Raw genomic sequence first — 23,335 nt, 5'->3', positions numbered from 1 at the left:
TGAGCAGGGCATGGGGAAGGGAAGAGTTTTCTGAGACAACATGTGAAAGGCAGGAGATGGGAGAGAGATTGCAGTGTTTCTTAGAGACCATGTAGTTAACAGTATTGCTTCAGTGCTCAACAGTGCTCAATGAAGACAGTGTCAGAAGCAAGTATGGGGCATTAGATTCCGTGATCTTCTATGCTTTATGTGAAGGAGTTAAATTTTATCCTATACTTGTAGGGATGCCATTGAAAAATTTGAACAGTAGAGTGACATGGTATGATTTCCATATTGGGAGGATTGCTCTGGGTAATGTAGAGGAGAGGCTGGAATAGAGAGGGATAAAGGCAGGGAGGCTGTTGAGTGGCACTAGGAGAGGAACAGGAGCAGGTTCGTTGTCCTTGAGGGGAATTGCAGTGAATTGAGGTGTGAACCACTCTTAGAAGCCTAAGGTTATGAGGCCGGACGTGGTGGCTCACGCCTGTAATCCCAGGACTTTGGGAGGCCAAGGCGGGTGGATCACAGGGTCATGAAATCGAGACCATCCTGGCTAACACAGTGAAACCCTGTCTCCACTAAAAACATGCAAAAAATTAGCTGGGCTTGGTGGCACACGCCTGTAGTCCCAGCTACTTGGAAGGTGAGGCAGGAGACTTGCTTGAACCGAGGAGGCGGAGGTTGCAATGAGGCCATGCCACTGCACTCCAGCCTGAGTGACAGAGCAAGACTCCATCTCAAAAAAAAAAAAAAAAAAAAAAAAAAGGGCTAAGGTTGTAAAAGGAAGCAATGCTTTGGGAAGGTAGAGGATTGAAGGGGAGATTCAAGATCAGGGTTCTTAAAATCTTTTTTGCCTAATAAGTGGCCTTGAAGAAGTTTATATGCATATGCTGATTAGAAAGATTCAGTAGAGGCCGGGCTCGGTGGCTCATGCCTGTAATCCCAGCACTTTGGGAGGCTGAGGCGGGCAGATCACCTGAGTTCAGGAGTTCAAGACCAGCCTGGCCAACATCGCGAAATCCCGTCTTAACTAAAAATACAAAAATTAGCTGGGCGTGATGGCACTCACCTGTAATCCTAGCAACTTGGGAGGCTGAGTCTGGAGAATCGTTTCAACCCAGGAGGCGGAGGTTGCAGTGAGCCAAGATCATGCCATTGCACTCCAGCCTGGGTGATGAGCAAAAACTCCATTTCAACAACAACAACAAAAAAGAAAGATCCAATAGATAGACTTGAAGGTAGAAGAAAATGTAAATAAAGGGGAAAATGATGAAACAAGTCCCCGAGGAGGCATGAAAAGAAGTTATTCTGAGCACAAATAATTGGTTTAGCCTTGGATAAGAAGAGGAGGAGTTGTGAGAAGGGATCATGGAACTAAGGATGCAGTCAGATGATTTTGTGAAGGAGCCAGAAACCTTGAGATTATCCCCAGTAGCCTCGGCTTGCTCTGTGACTTGGGAGAGAACAGGTGAGGACAGGTGTTAAGTTTGTAGTAGCATCATCTGCACCCCAGAGTTTTCTCAGAAAGTGCAGCCTAGGGGCAGGAATGGAGCAGCTGAGACTTGGATTATTACCTGGGGTTTTTGCCAGATGATTTGAGAAGGATGGGATGGAGGATCTGCATGTGTCCTTTTCCTAGGTTTTGAATTCCTGATGCTATAACCACATTATTTTATCTTCTATTTTGATGAGTATGCAGTTTTGCATGCAGTGACCGTGTAAACACTGAATATCCTTTTGCTTCTTGACCATTTATTTTTCCTACTAGGATAGTAATGATGACACTGAAGATGTTTCCCTGTTTGATGCAGAAGAGGAGACGACTAATAGACCAAGAAAATCCAAAATCAGGTAGGAGGAGAAGTTGCGTGAGCTGTGTTAGTGTCCAGTGCTGTTCTGTATGTATGTCGTTTCGCTGTGCTTGTGAATACTGCCTGTTGCTGGTTTGACAACATGCAGTATTTAGTGTAAGACCAAGATGACATTTCAGATTTTCTTGCGAATAATTGGCATATGGAATTTTACTTAATACTGAGTTTTAAAATTAGCAAATCCAATTATTTGAACACCTGTGTTTTAATTCTGTGCTGTTTTCCAAGAATGTACCATTTCTTCATATAGTTTCTATAGATACATTACATTTTGATTTATTGTGCACATTTCAAAATCACATGACATTTCTATTCTAAGTTTAATTCTCTCTAAAGAAATTCACTTACTGAAAGCAAATTCTGCCTGAACCCTGCTAAAATGCTGTTTTTCACTTTTCTTTCATCTTTCATGCTAGTCACAAAAGACCACATATTGTGTGATTTCATTTGTATGAAAAGTCCAGAATAGGCAAATCTGTAGAGACAGAAGATAGATTAGCTGTTGCTAGATACTGAGGGGTTTGAAGGTAAATGGGGAATGACTGCCAGTGGGTACAAAGATTCTGTCTGGGGTAATGAAAAGTTGTAAAATTGATTGGAGTGATGGTTGTACAACTCTGTGAATGTACTACAAACCATTACAAACCATTAGATTGTTTACCTTAAGTAAGTAAATTGTATGATATGTGAATTATATCTCACAAAAGGTGTTAAAAAACAAGAAACAGGCTGGGTGCAGTGGCTCACGCTTGTAATCCCAGCGCTTTGGGAGGCCGAGGCGGGTGAATCACGAGGTCAGAACTTTGAGACTATCCTGACTAACACGGTGAAACCCCCTCTACACTAAAAAAAGAAAATACAAAAAATTAGCTGGGCGTTGTGGTGGGCGCCTGTAGTCCCAGCTACTCAGGAGGCTGAGGCAGGAGAATGGTGTGAACCTGGGAGGCAGAGTTTGCAGTGAGCCAAGATCGTGCCACCACACTCCATCCTGGGCGACCGAGCGAGACTCCATCTCAAAAAAAAAAAAAAAAAAAAAGAAAAGAAAGAAACAAAACAAGAAACAACCTACCTGATAACTTTGTCTTAATTTCTGAAGTGATTTCTGAGGGCTAAGGAATTCTTTTGGCATGGTTTGAAAATATGATTCAGATTCTAAGATATAGTTTCCTTATTTCTCCAAGCGAGGTAAAGTTCTTTATTATATATTTTGTGAAAGTTTATATTCAGTGAAGTGTTAAAGTCATCTGTGCATAGTGTATTTTCTGTGACAACAGGGCCTAGTCAAATAGTGAGACTTAAGAAAAAGAGAGGTAGGACGTTTGCTTCCTCCTAAAGTCATCTCTTATTTTGACAAAACTCTTCACAGTTACACCACGGCTAAAACATTTTTTCTCTACATTTGCTAGTACCTGTAGTAAAATGTAATTGCATATTGTGTTTTGGTTTTCAGACATCCAGTAGCATCATTTTTCCACTTATTCTTTCGAGTCAGTGCAATCGTCGTCTATCTTCTCTGTGAGTTGCTCAGCAGCAGCTTTATTACCTGTATGGTGACAATTATCTTGTTGTTGTCGTGTGACTTTTGGGCAGTGAAGGTAATTTTGATTGTTTTTATTTGAAAATTATATTTAATATGAAAATGATGTATAAAATAATGAGAGCATTTTGCATTAGTATTAATCTTTTGTTACTTCAAACCTTGTCTGTGTTAAAGTGCTAGCTATATCAAATTGCATGTAGATTTTTTTTTCATTTTTTCCCTTTGACAATACAAGATGAGACATGTAGGTTACTGTGCTGCTGATTTTTCTGTGCCATATTCTAACCTACGTCAGCTTCAAAGTCAAATAAACAAATGTGACTAGCAATCATAGACCCTACAATGTTGCTTCTAATCCATACCATGGGTTTTGCTTCAGGCTTACCTGTAGGTGTGCTGTATATAATTTCTAGATAAGGCCCCAGTGTAGGTTGTCCACAAATACTTAAAAAATACCTACCTTTTGCAGAAGCTCCTATAGATGCTTTAGGGCAGTGTTTCTCAACCAGAGACAAGCTTGCCACCCACTGAATATTTGTCAGTGTCCAAATATTGGAGATGGGAGGAGTGTGCTATTGACATCTAGTGGATAGAGGGCAGATATGCTGCCTAACACACAGGACAGCCCCCCTGCAACAAAGAATTACCCAAAATGTCAGTTGTGCCAAGGTTGAGACACCCTGCTGTAGGGGATAGAAAGGAGTGTAAAAAATGGTTTTAAACTCAAGAACAATGATTAGAGAGATGGATGGATGGATAGATAGGTACATGGATAAATAGGTAATCAAGTAAGCATAATAAAATATTAAATATGGACTCTAGATGATATTTGGGTATTTGCTGTAAAATTTAACTCTGTATGTTTGAAAATATTCATAGTAAAATAGTGGAGAAAAAAAATCAAAGGCTAATTTTGGAGTTTCAGAGACATATACTGTTTCAAAGACCAGTAAGATGTTACAATCCTATTCACACCCACCAATGTATCCATTTTTAGATCTTTTAATTCTTGTTTTATTTTTTTTGAGATGGAGTTTCACTCTTGTTGCCCAGGCTGCAATGGCATGATCTTGGCTCACTCACAGCAACCTCTGCCTCCTGGGTTCAAGTGATTCTCTTGCCTCAGCCTCCCGAGTAGCTGGGATTACAGGCATGCACCACCATGCCTGGCTAATTTTTTTGTATTTTTAATAGAGACTGGGTTTCTCCATGTTGGTCAGGCTGGTCTCGAACTTCTGACCTCAGTGGATCTGCCCGCCTCGGCCTCCCAAAGTGCTGGGATTACAGGCGTGAAACACCGCGCCTGGCCATCTTTTAATTCTTATAGCTATCAGAAGTGGTTGGCTTGGTGATGGCCAGTTTCCATAGGCCACATAATGCCGAGAAGGAAGATTTCAAAGGTCTGTTTTCTTTAGGTTTTTCTTTTGTCCACTCTACTTTGGCTTGCATTTATTTGAATTTCTTCTGTTACTTTATGCTCTAAAGTATTTAGTACATACCTACTCACAGTTTTGATATGCGTTTCTTTTTGTTGTTCATAAAATTTCTATTCAGCCAAATAGAATATGCTTTCCAGTCAGATCTTCCTGGTAATTTCCAAACTCTTAAAATTTTTCTGGGTTTAGAGTTTTAAAAAATGTGATCAAAATAGTTTATTTTCTGATAAGGTTTTGTTTTGTTTGTTTTTGTTTTTTTGTTTTTAAACAAGGGCTTAAAAAATGGCACCCTTTTATCCTTGGCAAAATTGTAGATAGCCAAACAATGGAGATATGAAGCAAAATTAAGAAGTCAAGAATGGGGAAGTTATTAAGTGGACTTCGGATAAGCAGGGTTCTGAAACAGTTAAAATAGAGATGTGTCATAATTGTTATAAATCTCAATGTACTTACTAAAAAAACAAAAAAGCAATCTTTATCTAAACCCCTAGGCGTCCAATCTTTTGGTTTCCCTGGGCCACAGTGGAAGAAAGAATTGTCTTGGGCTACACATAAAATACACTAACATTAGCTGATGAGCTTAAAAAACAAAATCACACACAAAAAAATCTCATAATGTTTTAAGAAAGTTTACGATTTTCTCCGCCAGGTGGTGGCTCTTGTCTGTAATCCCAACACTTTGGGAGGCCAAGGCGGGCGGATCACGAGGTCAGGAGATCGAGACCATTCTAACATGGTGAAACCCCGCCTCTACTAAAAATACAAAAAAAAAAATTAGCCGGGCATGGTGGCGGGCGCCTGTAGTTCCAGCTAACCTGGAGGCTGAGGCAGGAGAATGGCGTGAACGCGGTAGGCAGATCTTGCAGTGAGCTGAGGTCGTGCCACTGCACTCCAGCCTGGGCGACAGAGTGAGACTCTGTCTCAAAAAAAAGAAAAAGTTTATGAATTTCTCTTGGGGCACATTCAAAGCTGTCCTGCGCAGCATGAGGCCTGTGGGCAGAGGGTTGGATAGGCTTGCCCTAGGTGATGTTAATGAAGATAAAGAAGAGGTAGAGAACGGAAAATAATTTAAAGGTATGTTTAAATGCTAAAGCTTATATTGGTTTTTATTTTATTCACTCTGACAAATTGAGTAAAAAAGGTTAAATAATGGTTTTAAAAATTTAATGACAACTATTAGTAAAATTTAAAACAAGTCATGTATCTTCTGAAACATTAGAGAAGATGGAACAAGTAAAACAGTTCATAGAGCAAAAGAAGGAAAACAAAGCAAGTGTCAAGGAAGCTTAAATCAGAAAGCACGTGTATAAGGTGATGTAAGTAATAGCAAATTCATTATAATAGTAAATGTAATTTGATTAATATACCCATTTAAAGACAAGAATATTAAGATTGGGTCAGAAATCAAAGTGCAAACAAAAGATCTAACCAAATTAATGACATTAGAAAAAATAAAAGAAGGCAAAGATAACATCAGATCAACTCAAACAAAAAGAAACTTGACATGGTATGATTATCAGATGAGATATGAATCAGAATAAGAAAGCACAAAGAGGAACAAAAAAATGTCATTTTATGAATCACAGTGAAGATCATTCAGAGTAAAATTATATCAAACTATGTATTAAAAAAATTAGAAATATTAGAAGATAGAAAAGCATTATGATAAGTCTAACAAACTACAATCTTTAACAAACCAAAGTGCCAAAAATAACTAAGGTCTGAAGGATCTGAATGAAATAATTAGCAACATCAATTTAATAGCAGTTTTTGGGACTTTGTATGACAGAATACTTTCTTGTAAAGTGCCTGTGGAGCATTTACAAAGATTGACTAAATATCACTGTGAAGAAAATCGAAATAAAATTGCCCAGGGCACCTACATTTTCTAGTCCAATGAAACAGAACTAGAAATTAATAGAAAGTGGTTGTCAAAATTGGAATTCTTTTTAAAAAACCAACTGCTATGTAATTGGGTTTAAAAGGAAGCAAAAAACTGTAAATATAGGTTATTTATACCTTAATGGTGATCATTTACAGTCAAGCTTTCTGAATATGTCAAAAACTGAATTCAGAGTGAAAATAATAGAAAGAGGGAAAATAATGGACTACTTGAATCCAGAAGTTTCAAAAATAAGCAATAGGCCTGAGAAATTAGGAAAATAAGCTAATAAAGATAAAAGCAGGAAAGAGTTGGAAAATGGGAACATGGAAGAGTTTGAAAGTATTCTGAGAGCATTCTTTGAAAATACCTCTGGTTTAGATCTCCCTTGCCAGCTCTTTTTTTTTCCCCCACTTAACATCTCTCCCATAGGAATTTTGGTTTCATAAGACTCTTCCTTTTCTTCTGTATTCCTTTCCTAAGGAGTGCCATCTGTGCTTCTGGTTTTGATTGCTGATCTGTAAGCTGTGTTGCCTCCCAGATCTGTATCTCCATTCAGGTTTGTCTTCACAACTCAAGGCCTCTCCACGTGTCTTCTTCACATTTTTATGTGGCTGTCTTGAAGGCATCTCAGATCTTTTTTTTTGAGGTGAAATCTCGCTTTGTTGCCCAAGCTGGAATGCAGTGGTGCGATCTCGGCTCACTGCAACCTCTGCCTCCCGGGTTCAGGCGATTCTCCTGACTCAGCCTCCTTGGTAGCTGAGACTACAGGCATGTGCCACCATGGCTGGCTAATTTTTGTATTTTTAGTAGAGACAGGGTTTCGCTATGTTAGCCAGGCTGGTCTTGAACCCAAGTGAGCCACCATGACTGGCCAGGCATCTCATATCTTAACATGTGTAAAATACTACTTGTCATCTTCCACTCCCCAAAAACTCTTCTTCTTTAAGTGTTCCCTTTCACGGGCTCTGGAATCACTACTGTTTTTACTTGAGTAAACCAGAAATGTATCAGTTGCCTCCTTCCTACTCCATATGCTATTAATGACCAAGTCCCATAAATCCATAGATTATACTTTATTCATTAGGGCGTCAGTGCCTACTACTCTATCTGGAATGCTCTTCTTGCTCCCACATCACCTTAAGACAGGGATTCCTAATCTTTTTATGCCATGGGCCCCTTTCGTAGACTCATGATAATGTTTTCACATATATAAGGTACATAAGATTACAAAGGAAGTCACTTATATTGAAATATAATTTAAAAATATTAAAAAAGTAAATTTTTGATTGAGTGATATGTGTAGTAGTCCCCCCATTATCTGAGGTTTCACTTTCTGTGGTTTCAGTTACTGTAGTACACTATACTAAACAGTAAGATATTGCATGAGGAGAACCACATTCACATAAATTTTATTAGATTATGTTGTTATAATTGTTCTATTTTTATTTCTTGTTGTTAATCTCTTACTGTGCCTTACTTATAAATTAAACATTATCATAGGTATGTATGTATAGGAAAAAATATAGCATATATAGGGTTCGATATTATCCACAATTTCAGGCATCTTCTGGGGGTCTTGGATTGTATACCCTGCAGATAAGGGAGGACTACGATACTTTATAAATTTATTAATGGTAAGATCTAGTGGCAGGTCTAATAACTACTTTCACAGCAGTAGTGAGCATAAACAATATTTTGAGATAACTGCAGCAAGTATAGTATGAAATGAAAAATGTCTGTGGTTTCTATTGTGTCAGGGTGTTTTTAATTTTATCTGTATTTGTAGTTTGTTGTCTCCATTAATAATTTAAAGATATGCTAACTACTTTCAAAGCAGTGGTGAGCCTAAACAGTATTTTGAGGCTGGGTGCGGTGGCTCACTCCTGTATTCCCAGCACTTTGGGAGGCTGAGGCCGGTGAATCACCTGAGATTAGGAGTTCAAGACCAGCCTGACCAACATGGAGAAACCCCGTCTCTACTAAAAATACAAAATTAGCTGGGCGTGGGGCGCATGCCTGTAATCCCTGCTACTTGGGAGGCTGAGGCAGGAGAATCACTTGAACCTGGGAGGCAGAGGTTGCAGTGAGCTGAGATCGCCCTATTGCACTCCAGCCTGGGCAACAAGAGCAAAACTCCATCTCAAAAACAAAAAACAAAACAAAACAAAAAAAACCTACAATATTTTGAGATAACTGTAGCAGGTATAGTACAAAATAAAAAAATGTCTGTGATTTCTGTTTCGTCAGGGTGTTTTTAATTTTACCTACATTCGTAGTTTGTTGTCTACATTCATAATTTAAAGATATGTTAAATTTCAGCCAGAGGTTAATGGAAATGAAGATAACATTTTTTTTACCCATCGAAGTTCACAGAACCACTGAATCTGTTAGTGGACATCATTAATTAAACATCCCCGGTACTGTTGACTCTTACTTACTCTTTAAATTTCATTCCAAATGTTGACTCCTCAGAGAGTCATTTTCTGATACCCAGACTAGATCAAATTTTGCTGTTATACTCTTCAATCATCCCACACTTTTCCCTTGCAGGACTTTACCTCAGTTGATAATGGTACATTTGTACATTGGTTGTCTGCTTCCTCTTCACCTCTTTCTCTGAGAAAAGAGATGGTATCTGTTAGTCACTGTTGTATTACCAGCACATAGTAGATGCTCAGTAAATATCTGTTGAGTAAATAAACATTAGGAAACCTATCAAAGGAGTTTGTTAACTTAGTAAGTAGGAAAAGAGCTTGGTACACTTGAGAGACTGACTGAAGGCTAGTGTGTATAACCATTTTTGGGGATATGTAGTTGTAAAATATATGTAGCTGTAGTCAGGATGTAAGGTAGGTCACAGTAACCAAATAGCAAGGAGTTTAGGGACAATTAGGGAACGGGAGAAAGGACAAATTGTTCATGAGGGAAAAGAGAAGGGGTAATGTTTATGGGTAGACTTGTGGCTTGCTCTGTTACCTCTACCTTTACTAGTACTGCCATTATCATTTTACTTAATCATTTAGCCAGGCCTGTTATATAGTAGTCTTTGCTAACTGGATATTATGAAGGTAAAGCTGAAGGTTTTTGTTTGTGAAATGTTACACTAAGATATGAGCTGATGATAGATCTTTAAATAATGCTTTTAAAATGTGCCTGTTTACATTAATCTTCACCAGAATGTCACAGGTAGACTAATGGTTGGCCTACGTTGGTGGAATCACATTGATGAAGATGGAAAGAGCCACTGGGTATTTGAATCTAGAAAGGTAAAGTGCCTTTTTTATTTGAAATAGTGTTATCAGCTAAATGATTTGTAGATTATATTTAAATATTAGAAGATGAAGTATTCAGAATTGAAAACACTTAGCAAATCACTTGGCATGTCAGTACTAAAGGAGATGGCCTTCTAGAATTTAATGCATTTTTCTGTCTAGTTCAGACCAGAAACAAGCAATACACAGAACAGAATCCTTTGAGGAAAGACACTGGGTCAGCGTTTATACAGTGTGCTAAACTGCCTGTCAGGGACTGCTGATAAAATACCTCTGTGTTGCCTTCGTTAGTATCTCCATGAATCCCTCTATGCCCAGCAGATAACTGCTTTCAACATCTTGTTCTGTCTTTGCTCCTGTGGTCGTCTTTCCTTTTTAGGCAGGAAAAAGGAGGAGGAGGAGTGCAACTGGATAGAAAAGCTGATCAGAGCACTCTATTCTTCAAACTTCTGCCTTCAGGAGCCCTGGGGGTCCCGGTCTGTTTTGGGTTAGCCTGCTACACTATAGTGAATATTCACTTTCCTCATGGAAATAAGTTTTGGAAACAGAGGACCAAATTCTTGGCGACAGTACATCAAGGGTATTGACAAGTTATTTTAAGAAAGTGGCACTGTGTTCAATGAGCCTGTATTCATTTATATTATGGAATCTACCTTGGACACAACTTACCACCCTTGTAAATTCCTGAGTATTGCTAAGACATTTTGATAATTGTCTTGAATCCCTTAATTCCATTTTTTCCCCCCCTCTGGATGCTAATTTGACCTTTTAGTCTCCAGAATGATTATAACTGTGATTTCCTTGATCCTTAGTCAGAAAGGTATCATTTAGAGCTTCCTTATGAATAAGCAGTACAAGTGCAAGAAGAATTGAATAGAAGCCTATCAGAGACCACTCTTTACTGTCATGTGTTGTGGTAAACCATCCATCCTGTCCTGAAAATGCAAAATGCAAAATTCTTGAGTTAATATAGATCAGTTCCTAAAATTACAAGAGTGGAAGTCATGTTTTTTTTGGCTTCTGACTTAGGACTCGGGCTGTCTGTATTAATATTTGAACTTGTGAGTAGTATGTTTTTTATTAAACATGTTGAACTTTTTATTGATAAATCTCACAACATGATAATTGAATTTATGTTCTTTTATAGGAGTCCTCTCAAGAGAATAAAACTGTGTCAGAGGCTGAATCAAGAATCTTTTGGTTGGGACTTATTGCCTGTCCAGTGCTGTGGGTGATATTTGCCTTTAGTGCACTCTTCTCCTTCAGAGTAAAATGGTTGGTGAGTATCAATGTAGAACTTTCAAATAATCCATTAAGATGTCTGATGGTAATCATAGGAAGCAACAACCGAGTCCTTATCATTAGGGATGTGTGAAATTTTTTCACACAATATTTACTGATATCAGGTATATTTTGACCTTAATTATGTTTTTCCTCCTAATTTGTAGTATTTTTTTTAGTTCTGTTTTGTGATACAGGTTCTTTTTTTCTTTGTGTGTGCTCATACATTCATACTTCTTTGGATTTGGAAACTTACTATCTTTTTCAGTTCTTCTAGTAGTTACCTTTAATTACTTTATATTATTACCCTCTTTCATGAATTAGGAAATTTATTCAATATTTGTAGATTTCCTGCTCTGGAAAATGGGAAAGTTTACACTCATATGGTTTCTTTAACTTCTCTCTGCTCCTACCTCTAGCGTTTTGCTTATTGTGGTCTTATTTTAGTCCTTCTAGTGGTTTTCTTTGTAACATTAATTAATGTACTTTAAACCTGTTTATTGACTTAATAGACTCTGTTTAGAAAGGGAAGAAAATAAACACTCATATTCCTTCCTATGAGTCTCCTCCTTTCTTTCTTGTTTGTTCCAATGTTATTTTTGTGTTACCAAGTATTATAATAGTTATCTTTTGAAAACATATTTCTTAGTGGGTGTTCAGTCTTTGATCTGTTTTTTAAAAAAATCGATTCATTGCCTATCACCAGTCTTACTGCAGCTTCTCCTTTTACTTATTGGTTGGTTACATTTTCTTTTGACTCATGTTTAAACATATGAGCCTATTGACCATTCTTGAATGATGACCTGGCTGGATTAATATTCTTGGGTCACAGTTTGTTTCCGTTTGGAAGATGCTATTCCATCATTTTCTTATATTGAATATTTTGGAGAAGTCTGAGGCCAGGCTTACTTATAAACCTTTGTAATCTCTCCCCATAAGGTTTTGTTTTGTTTTTTTAGTTCGTGTAACCCGGATGTATCTGTATTTATCTTTCCATATCAATTTTCTGGAGCCTGTGTGCCTTTCTGAGACAGGCAGACTAAAGTTTTACTTGGAATCAGGAAAATTTTTTTTTTTGTTAAATCTTTGCATTTATTTATGTTCTATGTTTTGACCTTTAATTTTGAAGTATTAGTTATGTCTAAGTTGGATCATTTTTATTTGTTCTCATCTACTATTTTCTTGTTGCTGTAATTATTCATTTCCTTATTTATTCAGCAATTTTAAGAGTTCACTGTTATGTCAGAGCGGCCTGGGGACACAGGGGGATAAGTTAGGGGACAGGTAAACAAGATGACTGTTCCAGTAGAGCTTGTGTTCTAGTGGAAGGTAGACAGACAGTAAAAAATACAGTAGGGTATGTTACTTAATGATACAAAGTAATGGGGTAGAGAGGGCAGAGGAGAGAACAGTAACTATTTTAGGTGCTCAGCTAAGGCTTCTCTCTGTATTTCCTTAGCTTTGTCAGCTCCGTTTTCATTTCCTGTTATCTCATCCTCATGCTTTTTGAGTTCTTATCTTTAGATTTTTCTATAGGGTGAAATATTCCCAGGAATGCTTTTATTTCAATGGTTTTTTTTTTCTTTCTGAGTAGATTCTTCACCTATCTTCTGTATACTGTGCTTCTTTTTTCTGTTTTTGCTATAGTTTTGCATAAATGCACTTCCCTTTGTCCTTATCCATTTTGCTTATCCTTACAGTGACAGCCCTGTCCAGCCCTTCTCTTTCTGCTGGTTTAGTGAGGGTGAATCTTCCTTGACCACCTTCCCCTGATGTCTGAGGCATGTGGCTGCTGCTCTGAGCTGGAATTGCGGTGCTGGGTTTGGTGGCATTAAGACACAGGTGTGAGGTGCGAGGTGGAGACCTCGCCAGGCTCTGGCTGTCTTGGCTGGGCTGCCTGGTTTTGCGTTCTCTTCCTTAGTGGAGCTCTTGTCTCCTGGTTGGCTGTGCACTCTCTGGTTTTTCCCTTCTGCTTTGGATTGTTTATGAGACCTTGGAGTTTTAGCATCCATCCAGGAGAGTCAGCCCAGTCTTTTTCTAGCAGTGTTTCTACTTCCTTAAAACAAAACAGGGAGAGGTTATGTGAAAGCCAGTTTGATCCTGTGTTAACCTACTTATGCCTAGTGTTCCATTATTGGAACGCTAAGCATGTAGGAGTTATTTATATCCTACTGCTCAAGGTCATCACCAAGGTCTGATTTTTCACTCATGCAAAAATTTACAAAATTGCAACCTACTGCATAAATGGGTTAAGATTGCTGGGTATAGTGGCTCATGCCTGTAATCCCAGCACTTTGGGAGGGCCGAGGCGGGCAGATCACTAGGTCAGGAGATCGAGACCATCCTGGCTGACATAGTGAAACCCTGTCTCTACTAAAAATACAAAAAATTAGCATGGTGGCAGGCGCCTGTAGTCCCGGCTACTCGGGAGGCTGAGGCAGGAGAATGGTGTGAACCTAGGAGGCGGAGTTTGCAGGGAGAGATCGTGCCACTGCACTCCTTTCTGGGCGACAGAGCGAGACTCCATCTCAAAAGAAATAATTAATTAAAAATAATAAAAATAAATGGGTTAAGACCACAGGACAGGAAGGGGCTTCACCCAGGCTCTCCATGAGTCTCCCACCTTCTCACTTCTCTTAAGATGATCAGCTCTCATGATTATTGATGCTTCTGTGCTTCCTCTCCTGCCTTCTTCCCACCTGGTGGCACCACTATGGCCAGCTGCAGGGATTTTCCTGCCTTTTTGGGCCATTGTTAGTTGGGAGGAGTTTCTGTTGTCATGGCTATTTCTGCATTTTTTTTCTTGGGTCTTTTGCTTTTCTGTAAGTTGCTGGGGATGGCAATTATTAGTGAAATCTTCCTTAGAGCTTCTTTGGAGAGTGTGGAGCTGTGTAGAGCTGCTCCAGGCTGGCTCTTCGGCCACCAGCCCTTTTTTATGTTTGTTGGTATTAGTTTATTTGCGTTTTTAAAAACGCTGTTTGCTGTTTATACCTTAAGGGGAGGAAGATCTTCATGCCTGACTTTACTGCACCATCTTAAACCAGAAGTTTAACTTACAGATTTTAACATTTGTTGCCAATGAGTAAATTGATGCCTTAGCAGGACCTGTGATTGGTCTGTGAATTCAGGTTACCCTGGCATGTTGATATATACATACCCAGCAGCGCCACTATTTGAGAAGCATGGGAAGTTAAAAGGACATTTATTCAAATAAAGACACAGTTTTATGTTTATGTAGGTAACTAGCAACTTCTTATTACACTAACACGTTTAATTCCATGAAACATAAGTTTAGAACAGAAAGTATCACCTCCTCGTCTTTTACTAGGAATGTGAACCTGTTCATTAATCAAACATTTAAATCTATTAATTAAACATTAAAATCAGCCATACATCTTGTTAAGGGTAAGGAGAATAAATCTAGATTGGAAAAAGACATTTCATTGAGCTCCTTTGCTTGTCACAGATATAAAAGAGTAGAATGGTCGCTGAGCTGTTTATTCCAGAACAAGGGTTGGCAAACTATGGCCTGCAGACCACATTCAGCCCGACACCTGTTTTTGTAAGTTTTTATTGAAAAACAGCCTTGTGCATTTATATATCATCTATGGCTGCCTTTGGATTAGAACATTAGAGTTGAGTAATTGCAACAGAGACCGTATGATCTAAAATATTTATGATTTGGCCCTTTACAGAAGAACTTTGCTGATCACTGTATTAGAATCTTTAACCATGGGAATTCCTCACATTGTCTTAATTTTTCTAATTGAGATTAATTAGAAATTTTTAAAGAATGGGTTTTGAGTTTCTTTTTCTCACTTCTCATTGATCCTAGTGGGATCACCATAGGTGAGAAAAAGAAACTCAGAGGAACAAACAGCTCTGCAAAAGTACAGTTCCCCTTGGAGCGGTCTCCCTTCGCAGTTAAGGCAGGCATCTGTTGATTGCTCCCTTAGGGCATTGCATCCCCTCTACTAGAAGCCACTTGTCACATAGAGCAGAGATTCACCCCTGCCTGCTCTCAGTTTATTGGACTTGATCTACCTCTTGACTGTTCTTTTGTAATTCTTACAGGAATAATTAACATTTGAGCCTTTCCTGAGTCTCATTTACTTTTCCTAACTTTACTCACAGACCAGTGGGAAACAGAGAGCAAGAAAGCTCCCCCTTCACTGCATGCCCAGCAGCTAGTATGTGCCTGGCACATAGAGCGGTTGTGTTCAGTAAATACCTGCTGGGTGAATGACTCATGCCTTGTGCAGAGCGACTATCAGTTGGGTCTATTCTGGCAGCTGTCTCTGGAAAAGTCTCACTGGCACAATCATGGCTTTGCAGAGCTTCCTCTTCCCTCTCTTTCTCATGACAATCTGCCTTGTCTCATTTATGGCACAGAGAAAGGTCAATTTCAGTAACCACTGATTATTTTTTCCCTTGTCCCAGGCGGTGGTTATCATGGGTGTGGTGCTACAAGGTGCCAACCTGTATGGTTACATCAGGTGTAAGGTGGGCAGCAGAAAGAATTTAACCAGCATGGCTACTTCATATTTTGGAAAGCAGTTCTTACGACAAGTAAGTGTTTTCTGGATGTGATCAGTAACTGATGCAATTATTTCTAATCTTTTTTTTTAGACGGAGTCTTGCTCTGTCGCCCAGGCTGAAGTGCAGTGGCGCAGTCTTGGCTCACTGCAAGCTCTGCCTCCCGGGTTCACACCATTCTCCTGCCTCAGTCTCCCGAGTAGCTGGGACCACAGGTGCCCGCCACCACGCCCGGCTAATTTTTTTGTATTTTTACTGGAGATGGGGTTTCGCCTTGTTAGCCAGGATGGTCTTGATCTCCTGACTTCGTGATCCTCCCGCCTCGGCCTCCCAAAGTGTTGGGATTACAGGCGTGAACCACCGCACCTGGCCCATAGTTTAATTTTTATGAAATGCTCCTGAACAGAAGTTTTTAAAAGGCATTTAGTTATTTAAATATAAAGATAAAGATGTTTTAATTGCTCTTTGGGGGTGTTCAAGACATTCTGGAAGTGTATTATCAGTATCCTAAAATTATTTTAAAGCCAGGAAGGATAAACTATCATTGATAATAACTTATTTTTTATTTTTTTATTTTTTATTTATTTATTTACTCTTTTTTGAGACGGAGTCTCGCTCTGTGGCCCAGGCTGGAGTGCAGTGGCTAGATCTCAGCTCACTGCAAGCTCCGCCTCCTGGGTTTACGCCATTCTCCTGCCTCAGCCTCCCGAGTAGCTGGGACTACAGGTGCCCACCACCTCGCCCGGCTAGTTTTTTGTATTTTTTTTTTTAGTAGAGACGGGGTTTCACCGTGTTAGCCAGGATGGTCTGGATCTCCTGACCTCGTGATCCGCCCGTCTCGGCCTCCCAAAGTGCTGTGATTACAGGCTTGAGCCACCGCGCCCGGCCAATAACTTATTTTTTAAAAATTACTTTTAAGTTCAGTTGTTTTTCATTAATTATGGGAGCTTTAAGTGAATATCCTTGAAGAATGTATGTTGTATGGTTTTTTTGAGACGGAGTCTTGCTCTGTCACCCAGCCTGGAATGTAGTGGCACGATCTTGGCTCACTGCAAGCCCCGCCTCATTCTCCTGCCTCAGCCTCCCCAGTAGCTAGGACTACAGGCACCAGCCACCATACCCGGCTAATTTTTTTGTATTCTTAGTAGAGATGGGGTTTCACTGTGTTGCCAGGATGGTCTCGATCTCCTGACCTCGTGATCTGCCCGCCTCGGCCTCCCAAAGTGCTGGGATTACAGGTGTGAGCCACCGCGCCCAGCCTGTATGTTGTATGGTTTTAGGGAGAACAGTTGAATCACAATAGGACCATAACATTTGTACTCAGATGTTTTTTTCCCCCTAGAACATAAGGATTTTACTATAATACCCCAACATCAGGGTTTTCAGGAGGATGAGTAGTCGTCGTAGGTAAATAATTATTGGTTAAATCTCTTGGGAAAAGTGACAAGGTCAGCCGGGTGCGGTGGCTCATGCCTATAATCCCAGCACTTTGGGAGGCCGGGGCGGGCAGATCACCTGAGGTCGGGAGTTCGAGACCAGCCTGATCAATATGGAGAAACCCCATCTCTACTAAAAATATAAAATTAGCCAGGTGTGGTGGCACATGCCTGTAATCCCAACTACTAGGGAGGCTGAGGCAGGAGAATCTCTTGAACACGGGAGGCGGAGGTTGTGGTGAGCTGCGATCGCGCCATTGCACTCCAGCCTGGGAGTTCGCTCTTATTCCAACAAGAGCGAAACTCCGTCTCAAAAAAAAAAAAAAAAAGAAAAGTGACAAGGTCTTTATATGGGTAATACCTTGCATTTGGTTAGTACAGTAGGTTGGGCAAGTGATGTTATATAGGACAGGGATTCTCAAACTCGAACATACATGAGAATCACCTAGAGGGCACAAGATTGCTGAGTTCCACCTCCAGACTCCTTATTCAGTAGATCAAGGGGTAGGGTCTCATAATTTGCATTTCTCCCAAGTTTCTGGGTGGTACTGAGGGTGCTGATCCAGGGATTACATTTTAGATAACTAAAGCCCTGAGAAATTAAATTATTTACTTAAGATTATACAGCTAATAAGTGGTACAAAGCTAGATCTTAAACCCAGCCCTTCGTACTCAAAATTTATTGTTCTTTTTATGCTACTGTACAGTTTCTCTTCCAGAAGATGAAAAGTAGAGAAAGTGAATATTCACGTAGGGACATGATCATCTCATTCTGAAGGATATTTGCATGGTCCCAGTATACCTTTACTGTGGTCCACCTTAGGGTAACTTTCATGTATGTACTTATTAGGTTTTTATCCTTAGAATTTTCAGTGTTTCTGAAGGTCTGGAGAGGGACATGGAATACAGGTGAAATTAAACCTTAAACCTGGCATAACATGGATAGGGTTAGTGTCTTACATGGTACTGGCATCTGCTCAAATGGGACAAACCGGACAGCTGGGTGGATGATGGTATCCATGGGTTTACTTCAGTAGCGCGTGTCTACTTTTTTTTTATGGAGACGGAATCTCGCTCTTTCTACCCAGGCTGGAGAGCAGTGGCGTGATCTTGGCCCACTGCAAGCTCTGCCTCCTGAGCTCATGCCATTCTCCTGCCTCAGCCTCCCGAGTAGCTGGGACTGCAGGCACCCGCCATCATGCCCAGCTAATTTTTTGTATTTTTAGTAGAGACGGGGTTTCACCGTGTTAGAGCCAGGATAGTCTCTCTCTCCTGACCTTGTGATCCGCCCACCTCAGCCTCCCAAAGTGGTGGTATTACAGGGCGTGAGCCACCGCTCCTGTCCTGGCATGTCTACTTTTTAATGTGATTGGGCCATTGTATGTAAGGTAATGCTCTGCTTAGAAATATAGAATGTTTTCCTAGGCATAAGCCTTGAAGTCCATGGTGTGTGAAGTGAAATAACTTTGATATTACGGAGTTGTTTTTTTTTTGTCTTTTGCAGAACACTGGAGATGATCAGACTTCCTGAATAGACAAAACTTAATGTGCTTTGTTACATTGGGGGAACAACTGAAGAGATTCTTGACTCTGAACCTTTTAGAGCTTAGTCCATGTTGCAACGAGGAGTGTTGGCTTTGTTTTTCCACTTAAAAACTTTATTTATAAAAAGGAAAAATAGTTTTCATGTTAAGTTTTTATTTCCTTTCCAGCATTTGGGGCTAGAAAGTATATGTTGGCACTAGAAACATTGTCAAGATTTATTCTGTGGTGTAGGTATGCACATGTTCCATAGGTATGCACACAGCCATGTAGTATCAGTATATCTCAAGTTAATGAAAGTGTTCATTTACATAGGTAATGGAGACCTTTGCATTTTGATCCATAAAACATGGGAGGATGTTCTTAGTCTGTCTCAAAGCTCTATGTGTTTACATATTATTTCTGTAGATGATTTTCAGGAGTAAATTTTGCTTCCATGGTAAGAGTGAGCACTTTGGCTTATGTATAAGTTAGAAATTATTGTTAGTTTTTAATATGTACTTCATGGGGAAATTTCTTAGACATATACAAGCAAGTGAAAACAATTAGGGCCAGTGGTATTAACTACTTTCTAAAATCTTATTTTTATTTGTAAGAAGTCATTTACTTAAGGCCCAGTTAATATAAGTGGAATCATCATCGTTTGTTTAAGGAATACCCAGAGATTGCTGCTGTTCTATTTATTTTACAGAAAGGATAGCTAGATTGAAAGCTCTTCAGTGGACCTTGAGCTAATAGATCTTTTACCACTAAAAGAGCATTATTCTCATGTCATAATGAGAATAATCATTTACATACCTGGCATAATAAATGCCTAAAAGACATTTTATTTTCTGAATCTATTTTTTTTTCTTGCTATAATGGGGATATTGTAAATTATGCATTTGTATTAATGGTATTTCTTAAAGCATTCTGTGTAACTGTAAACCAATCTACAAACTATTGTAGGCATTTGTAAATTCTGTTGTAGGTATTATAAACTGTTGAAGTCTTAATCAGCAGATTATGTTGTGAATATATTTGTACATTGTTAAAATAGTTTTTAAGATTATTTGTTTAATTGAATAAGTGTCTTATTGGAGTGATAGCTTTGAAGGTGCAAAACTTTATATTTGTATAAAATTCTACTGTTTACAAGGCATTTGACATGTGTAATCTCATTTAATCCTCATGACAAATATGTAATACTTTAGACGATTTAACAGAACTTCCGGTTATTGAGTGACTTTCCTAAGGAAAACAGATTACAGGAATATCTGTAGGATATAAAACACGATATATTAGTATTTTTAGAGAAAATATTTGCTCTAAATGCCTTTTCCTTTCTTAAAAATTAATAATTTGTTAAGAGTTTGTTTATTTTACTTATACTCAGCTGTTCTGTCTGGTGAGAAGAATTGATACTGCACTGAAGACATTTTAAAATTTAATCTGAAAGATCTAACCTAAATCTTTAGGATTGAGAGTCTAACAGAGGATACATTGGTATAGTTCTTTCAGATAACTGTGTTATTTGAACTGTAATCCTAAACCAAGTAACAACTGAATTTTAGAATATGCGTGTGGCAGGAGCTACCATGTATTCCCTAATACTCATTTTTCCCCTTTTATAGATTTACCACCTAATTAGCTAGGGCATGGCATCCTGGAATAAAGATAACCTTTCCCAAAGTTTATCGCTGTATCTTGGTGTGGCCACATGACCGAGTTCGGGCCAATGGATACATTTCCAGGAAGTATCCTTAAAAGGAGGAGGCATGCCCATCCCTTCCCCCTTTTTCCTGAAAGGTAGACACAGTGCAGGAACTAGAGCAGCCATCTTGGACTATGTGGTAAAGGCTTCGTTTTGTGAATGGCAGATAAATGAGGTAGATACTGTCTGAATCCCATCTTGTGTATAGCATCCCTGAACTGCTTGTCTGAATTTTTTTTTTGAGACAGAGCTTTTGCTCTTGTCGCCCTGGCTGGAGTGCAGTGGTGTGATCTCGGCTCATTGCAACCTCTGCCTCCTGGGTTCAAGCGATTCTCTTGCCTCAGCCTCCCTACTAGCTGGGATTACCACCCTGCCACCACGCCTGGCTAATTTTTGTATTTTTAGTAGAGATGGGGTTTCACCGTGTTAGCCAGGCTGGTTTCTATCTCCTGACCTCGTGATCCGTCCGCCTCGGCCTCGCGAAGTACTGGGATTACAGGCGTGAGCCACCATGCCTGGCCAGCTGTCTGAACTTTTAATAAAAGTGAAGGGAACTATCTTCTTCAAGTATTATTGTTCTGACTTCTCTGTTGCTCATAGCCTAACTGGATTCTTGTCAATACAGTGCACTTTTGAGCATTATCCATGATTATTTCCATTTGTACTAACTTTCCATATTGTACTAACTGGAGTTGTTAGTACAGTACACTCCAGTTGTTAGTACAGTATTAGAGATGTAATAATTTAGTAAATACATAGTTGATCTTTATGTAGTACTTAAGTGAATATTATAGTTGCCACTGAGTTGCACTGTCCCAGATGCTGTTGCTACATAAAACTCCACCCCCAGAATTACTGGTACTGGTGAAAAACAAGATATTTTATTATGCTCACAAATTCTGTAGGACAGGAATTTGGATGGAGCACGGTGATGGCTGGGGCAGGAGCCAGGAAGTGGCATGGAGCTTTTCAGCCACTGACCTGGCGGTTGACATTGGCTGTCAGCTGTGGCGTCAGCTAGGCTGTTGGTTGGAACACCTACACTGTGTAGTTTCTCCCTGAGGGCACATTTGACTTCTTCACAACCTGGCACTGGGTTCTAACAATGAGTCTTCCAAGAGAGCAAGAGAAGTGCATGGCATTTTAATGACTAGTCTTGGAATTCACATTATGTCTCTTCTGTCATACTTCATTGGATGAAGCAATAACCAAGGTCCATCCAGCTTCAATAGAAGGGTACATAGAGCCCAGTACTTGATGAGAGGAGTGTTAAGATTACATTATAATAAGAGTATGTGGGATGGGAGATACTCTTTGGAAAATAAAATCTGACACTTTAATCATTTCATCAAGACTGAAGAAATCAGGAGAAACTGAGGATAAGTGGTTTTCCTCTCTATTGTCCCTGGTCAGCCTTGGATACAGGTGAATTGACTGAATGGTGCTAGTAAAATGAAAGTAGAATCACTTTTTTTTTTTGACATAGAGTTTCGCTCTCGTTGCCCAGACTGGAGTGCAGTGGCACGATCGTGGCTCACTGCAACCTCCACCTGTCTGGTTCAAGCGATTCTCCTGCCTCAGCATCCCAAGTAGCTGAGACTACAGGTGTCCGCCACCACGGCTAATTTTGTATTTTTAGTAGAGATGGAGTTTCTCTATGTTGGTCAGGCTAGTCTTGAACTCCCGACCTCAGGTGATCCGCCTGTCTCAGCCTCCCAGAGTGCTGGGATTACAGGTGTGAGCCACCGCGCCTAGCCCTAGTAAAATCACATTCTAATTCCACATCTCCCAGAGTATTCTTTGACCCAGACCTCTAAATAGATAGGTAAAGATGTGTGTGTGCGCACGCAGAGGTGATGGCACATTAATTCCAACATATAGGTACTATGGGCCTTTTAAAATCTGTGTAACTCTTAGAGCTTATTAAAATTCTTTTATGTATTATCTGGTATGATTCTCCCCAAGAGGGAAAAATGACAATTATGTACCATGTAACCTCATGTTACAGGTAGGTAACTAATAGAGAAGTAAAATAATTTATTGAAGGTTGCATATAGTAGAGATAGTAATGCTCACTAAACGTTCCATTTGTTCTACATTTCCCAGCTTCCTTAATTCGTCTGAGGCCATGAAATGTGAGTGAACAATGGCCAATGAAATGTGAATGAAAGTGAATAGAGATGCTGGGTGCCTGAATAGCATAGGACAGTTTTAGACAGCAAAGAATTATCCTGTATCTCATGACTTCTTTGTACCTCGCTGAATAATTATGTACATGGAAATCTTGTTTATAATGAGAAAAGAAAAGCAACCCTTACAGCTGTCAGTTGGAAGCTGACCTGGCGCTAATGGCTAGGCTATTCTGTTGAATATAAACAATTTTATAGAACACCAACATCTGACAAGGCCACTCTGAATGTGGTGGAGGAAGACAAAAATTAAGACACTCCATAGTCATGTTAAACTTAGATTCTGTGTAAATCATAGAGCGACCAAACATTCCTGTCTCTTGGCTTACATGTGTGATAGTTGGTTCATTACCCATTGGATCACTGTGTTCCTTCTTCCTCCTAGATTAAAAATTTTAATATTTACACTCATTTAGAATTGCCCTTGCTTTCTGAAAGTACTCAATCCAGAGTAAAACTAGGATTCATGGAGCCCTTCTTGAAATCACCCAACACAACCCCAAATCCTATAAAAAGCCCTTCCCAGCACTCCCATACTGAGGCACCCCATGGTTCCCCATGGTATGTGATCTCTCTTGTGCAAAAGCGTACTGATAAACCCAACTCGACTCAATCAGATCTGTTCCTCACGATCTCTGACTGGTGGACATCGACAATAATTTTTTGAGTGTATAT

The 23,335-nt window shown here is 39.5% G+C and overlaps 1 protein-coding gene across 7 annotated transcripts in view; it reads left to right on the top strand.

Moving 5' to 3' along the window:
• The window catches only part of LOC112609312 (Golgi apparatus membrane protein TVP23 homolog B), a 59,341-nt gene that overhangs the window by 6,544 nt on the left and 29,462 nt on the right, over window positions 1–23,335 (top strand). For 2 of the 7 annotated variants that reach the window (XM_025361871.1, XM_025361870.1), the window contains exons 2-7: window positions 1,748–1,830; window positions 3,301–3,445; window positions 9,888–9,977; window positions 11,131–11,262; window positions 15,705–15,833; window positions 18,741–19,919. In XM_025361871.1, the coding sequence (XP_025217656.1) occupies window positions 1,748–1,830; window positions 3,301–3,445; window positions 9,888–9,977; window positions 11,131–11,262; window positions 15,705–15,833; window positions 18,741–18,767 (606 nt within the window). In that variant the 3' untranslated portion in view covers window positions 18,768–19,919. Of the gene's footprint in view, window positions 1–1,436; window positions 1,448–1,747; window positions 1,831–3,300; window positions 3,446–9,887; window positions 9,978–11,130; window positions 11,263–12,964; window positions 13,012–15,704; window positions 15,838–18,740; window positions 19,920–23,335 lie in introns of those variants that run through there. The other 5 variants (XM_025361874.1, XM_025361872.1, XM_025361875.1 and 2 more) reach the window with 5 other exon arrangements.

The sequence above is a fragment of the Theropithecus gelada genome, chromosome 16, assembly GCF_003255815.1.
Source record: "Theropithecus gelada isolate Dixy chromosome 16, Tgel_1.0, whole genome shotgun sequence".
Classification (NCBI taxonomy): Eukaryota; Metazoa; Chordata; class Mammalia; order Primates; family Cercopithecidae; genus Theropithecus; species Theropithecus gelada.
Note: the sequence above shows the minus strand (reverse complement) of the source record. Positions and strands in the feature narration are given on the sequence as shown.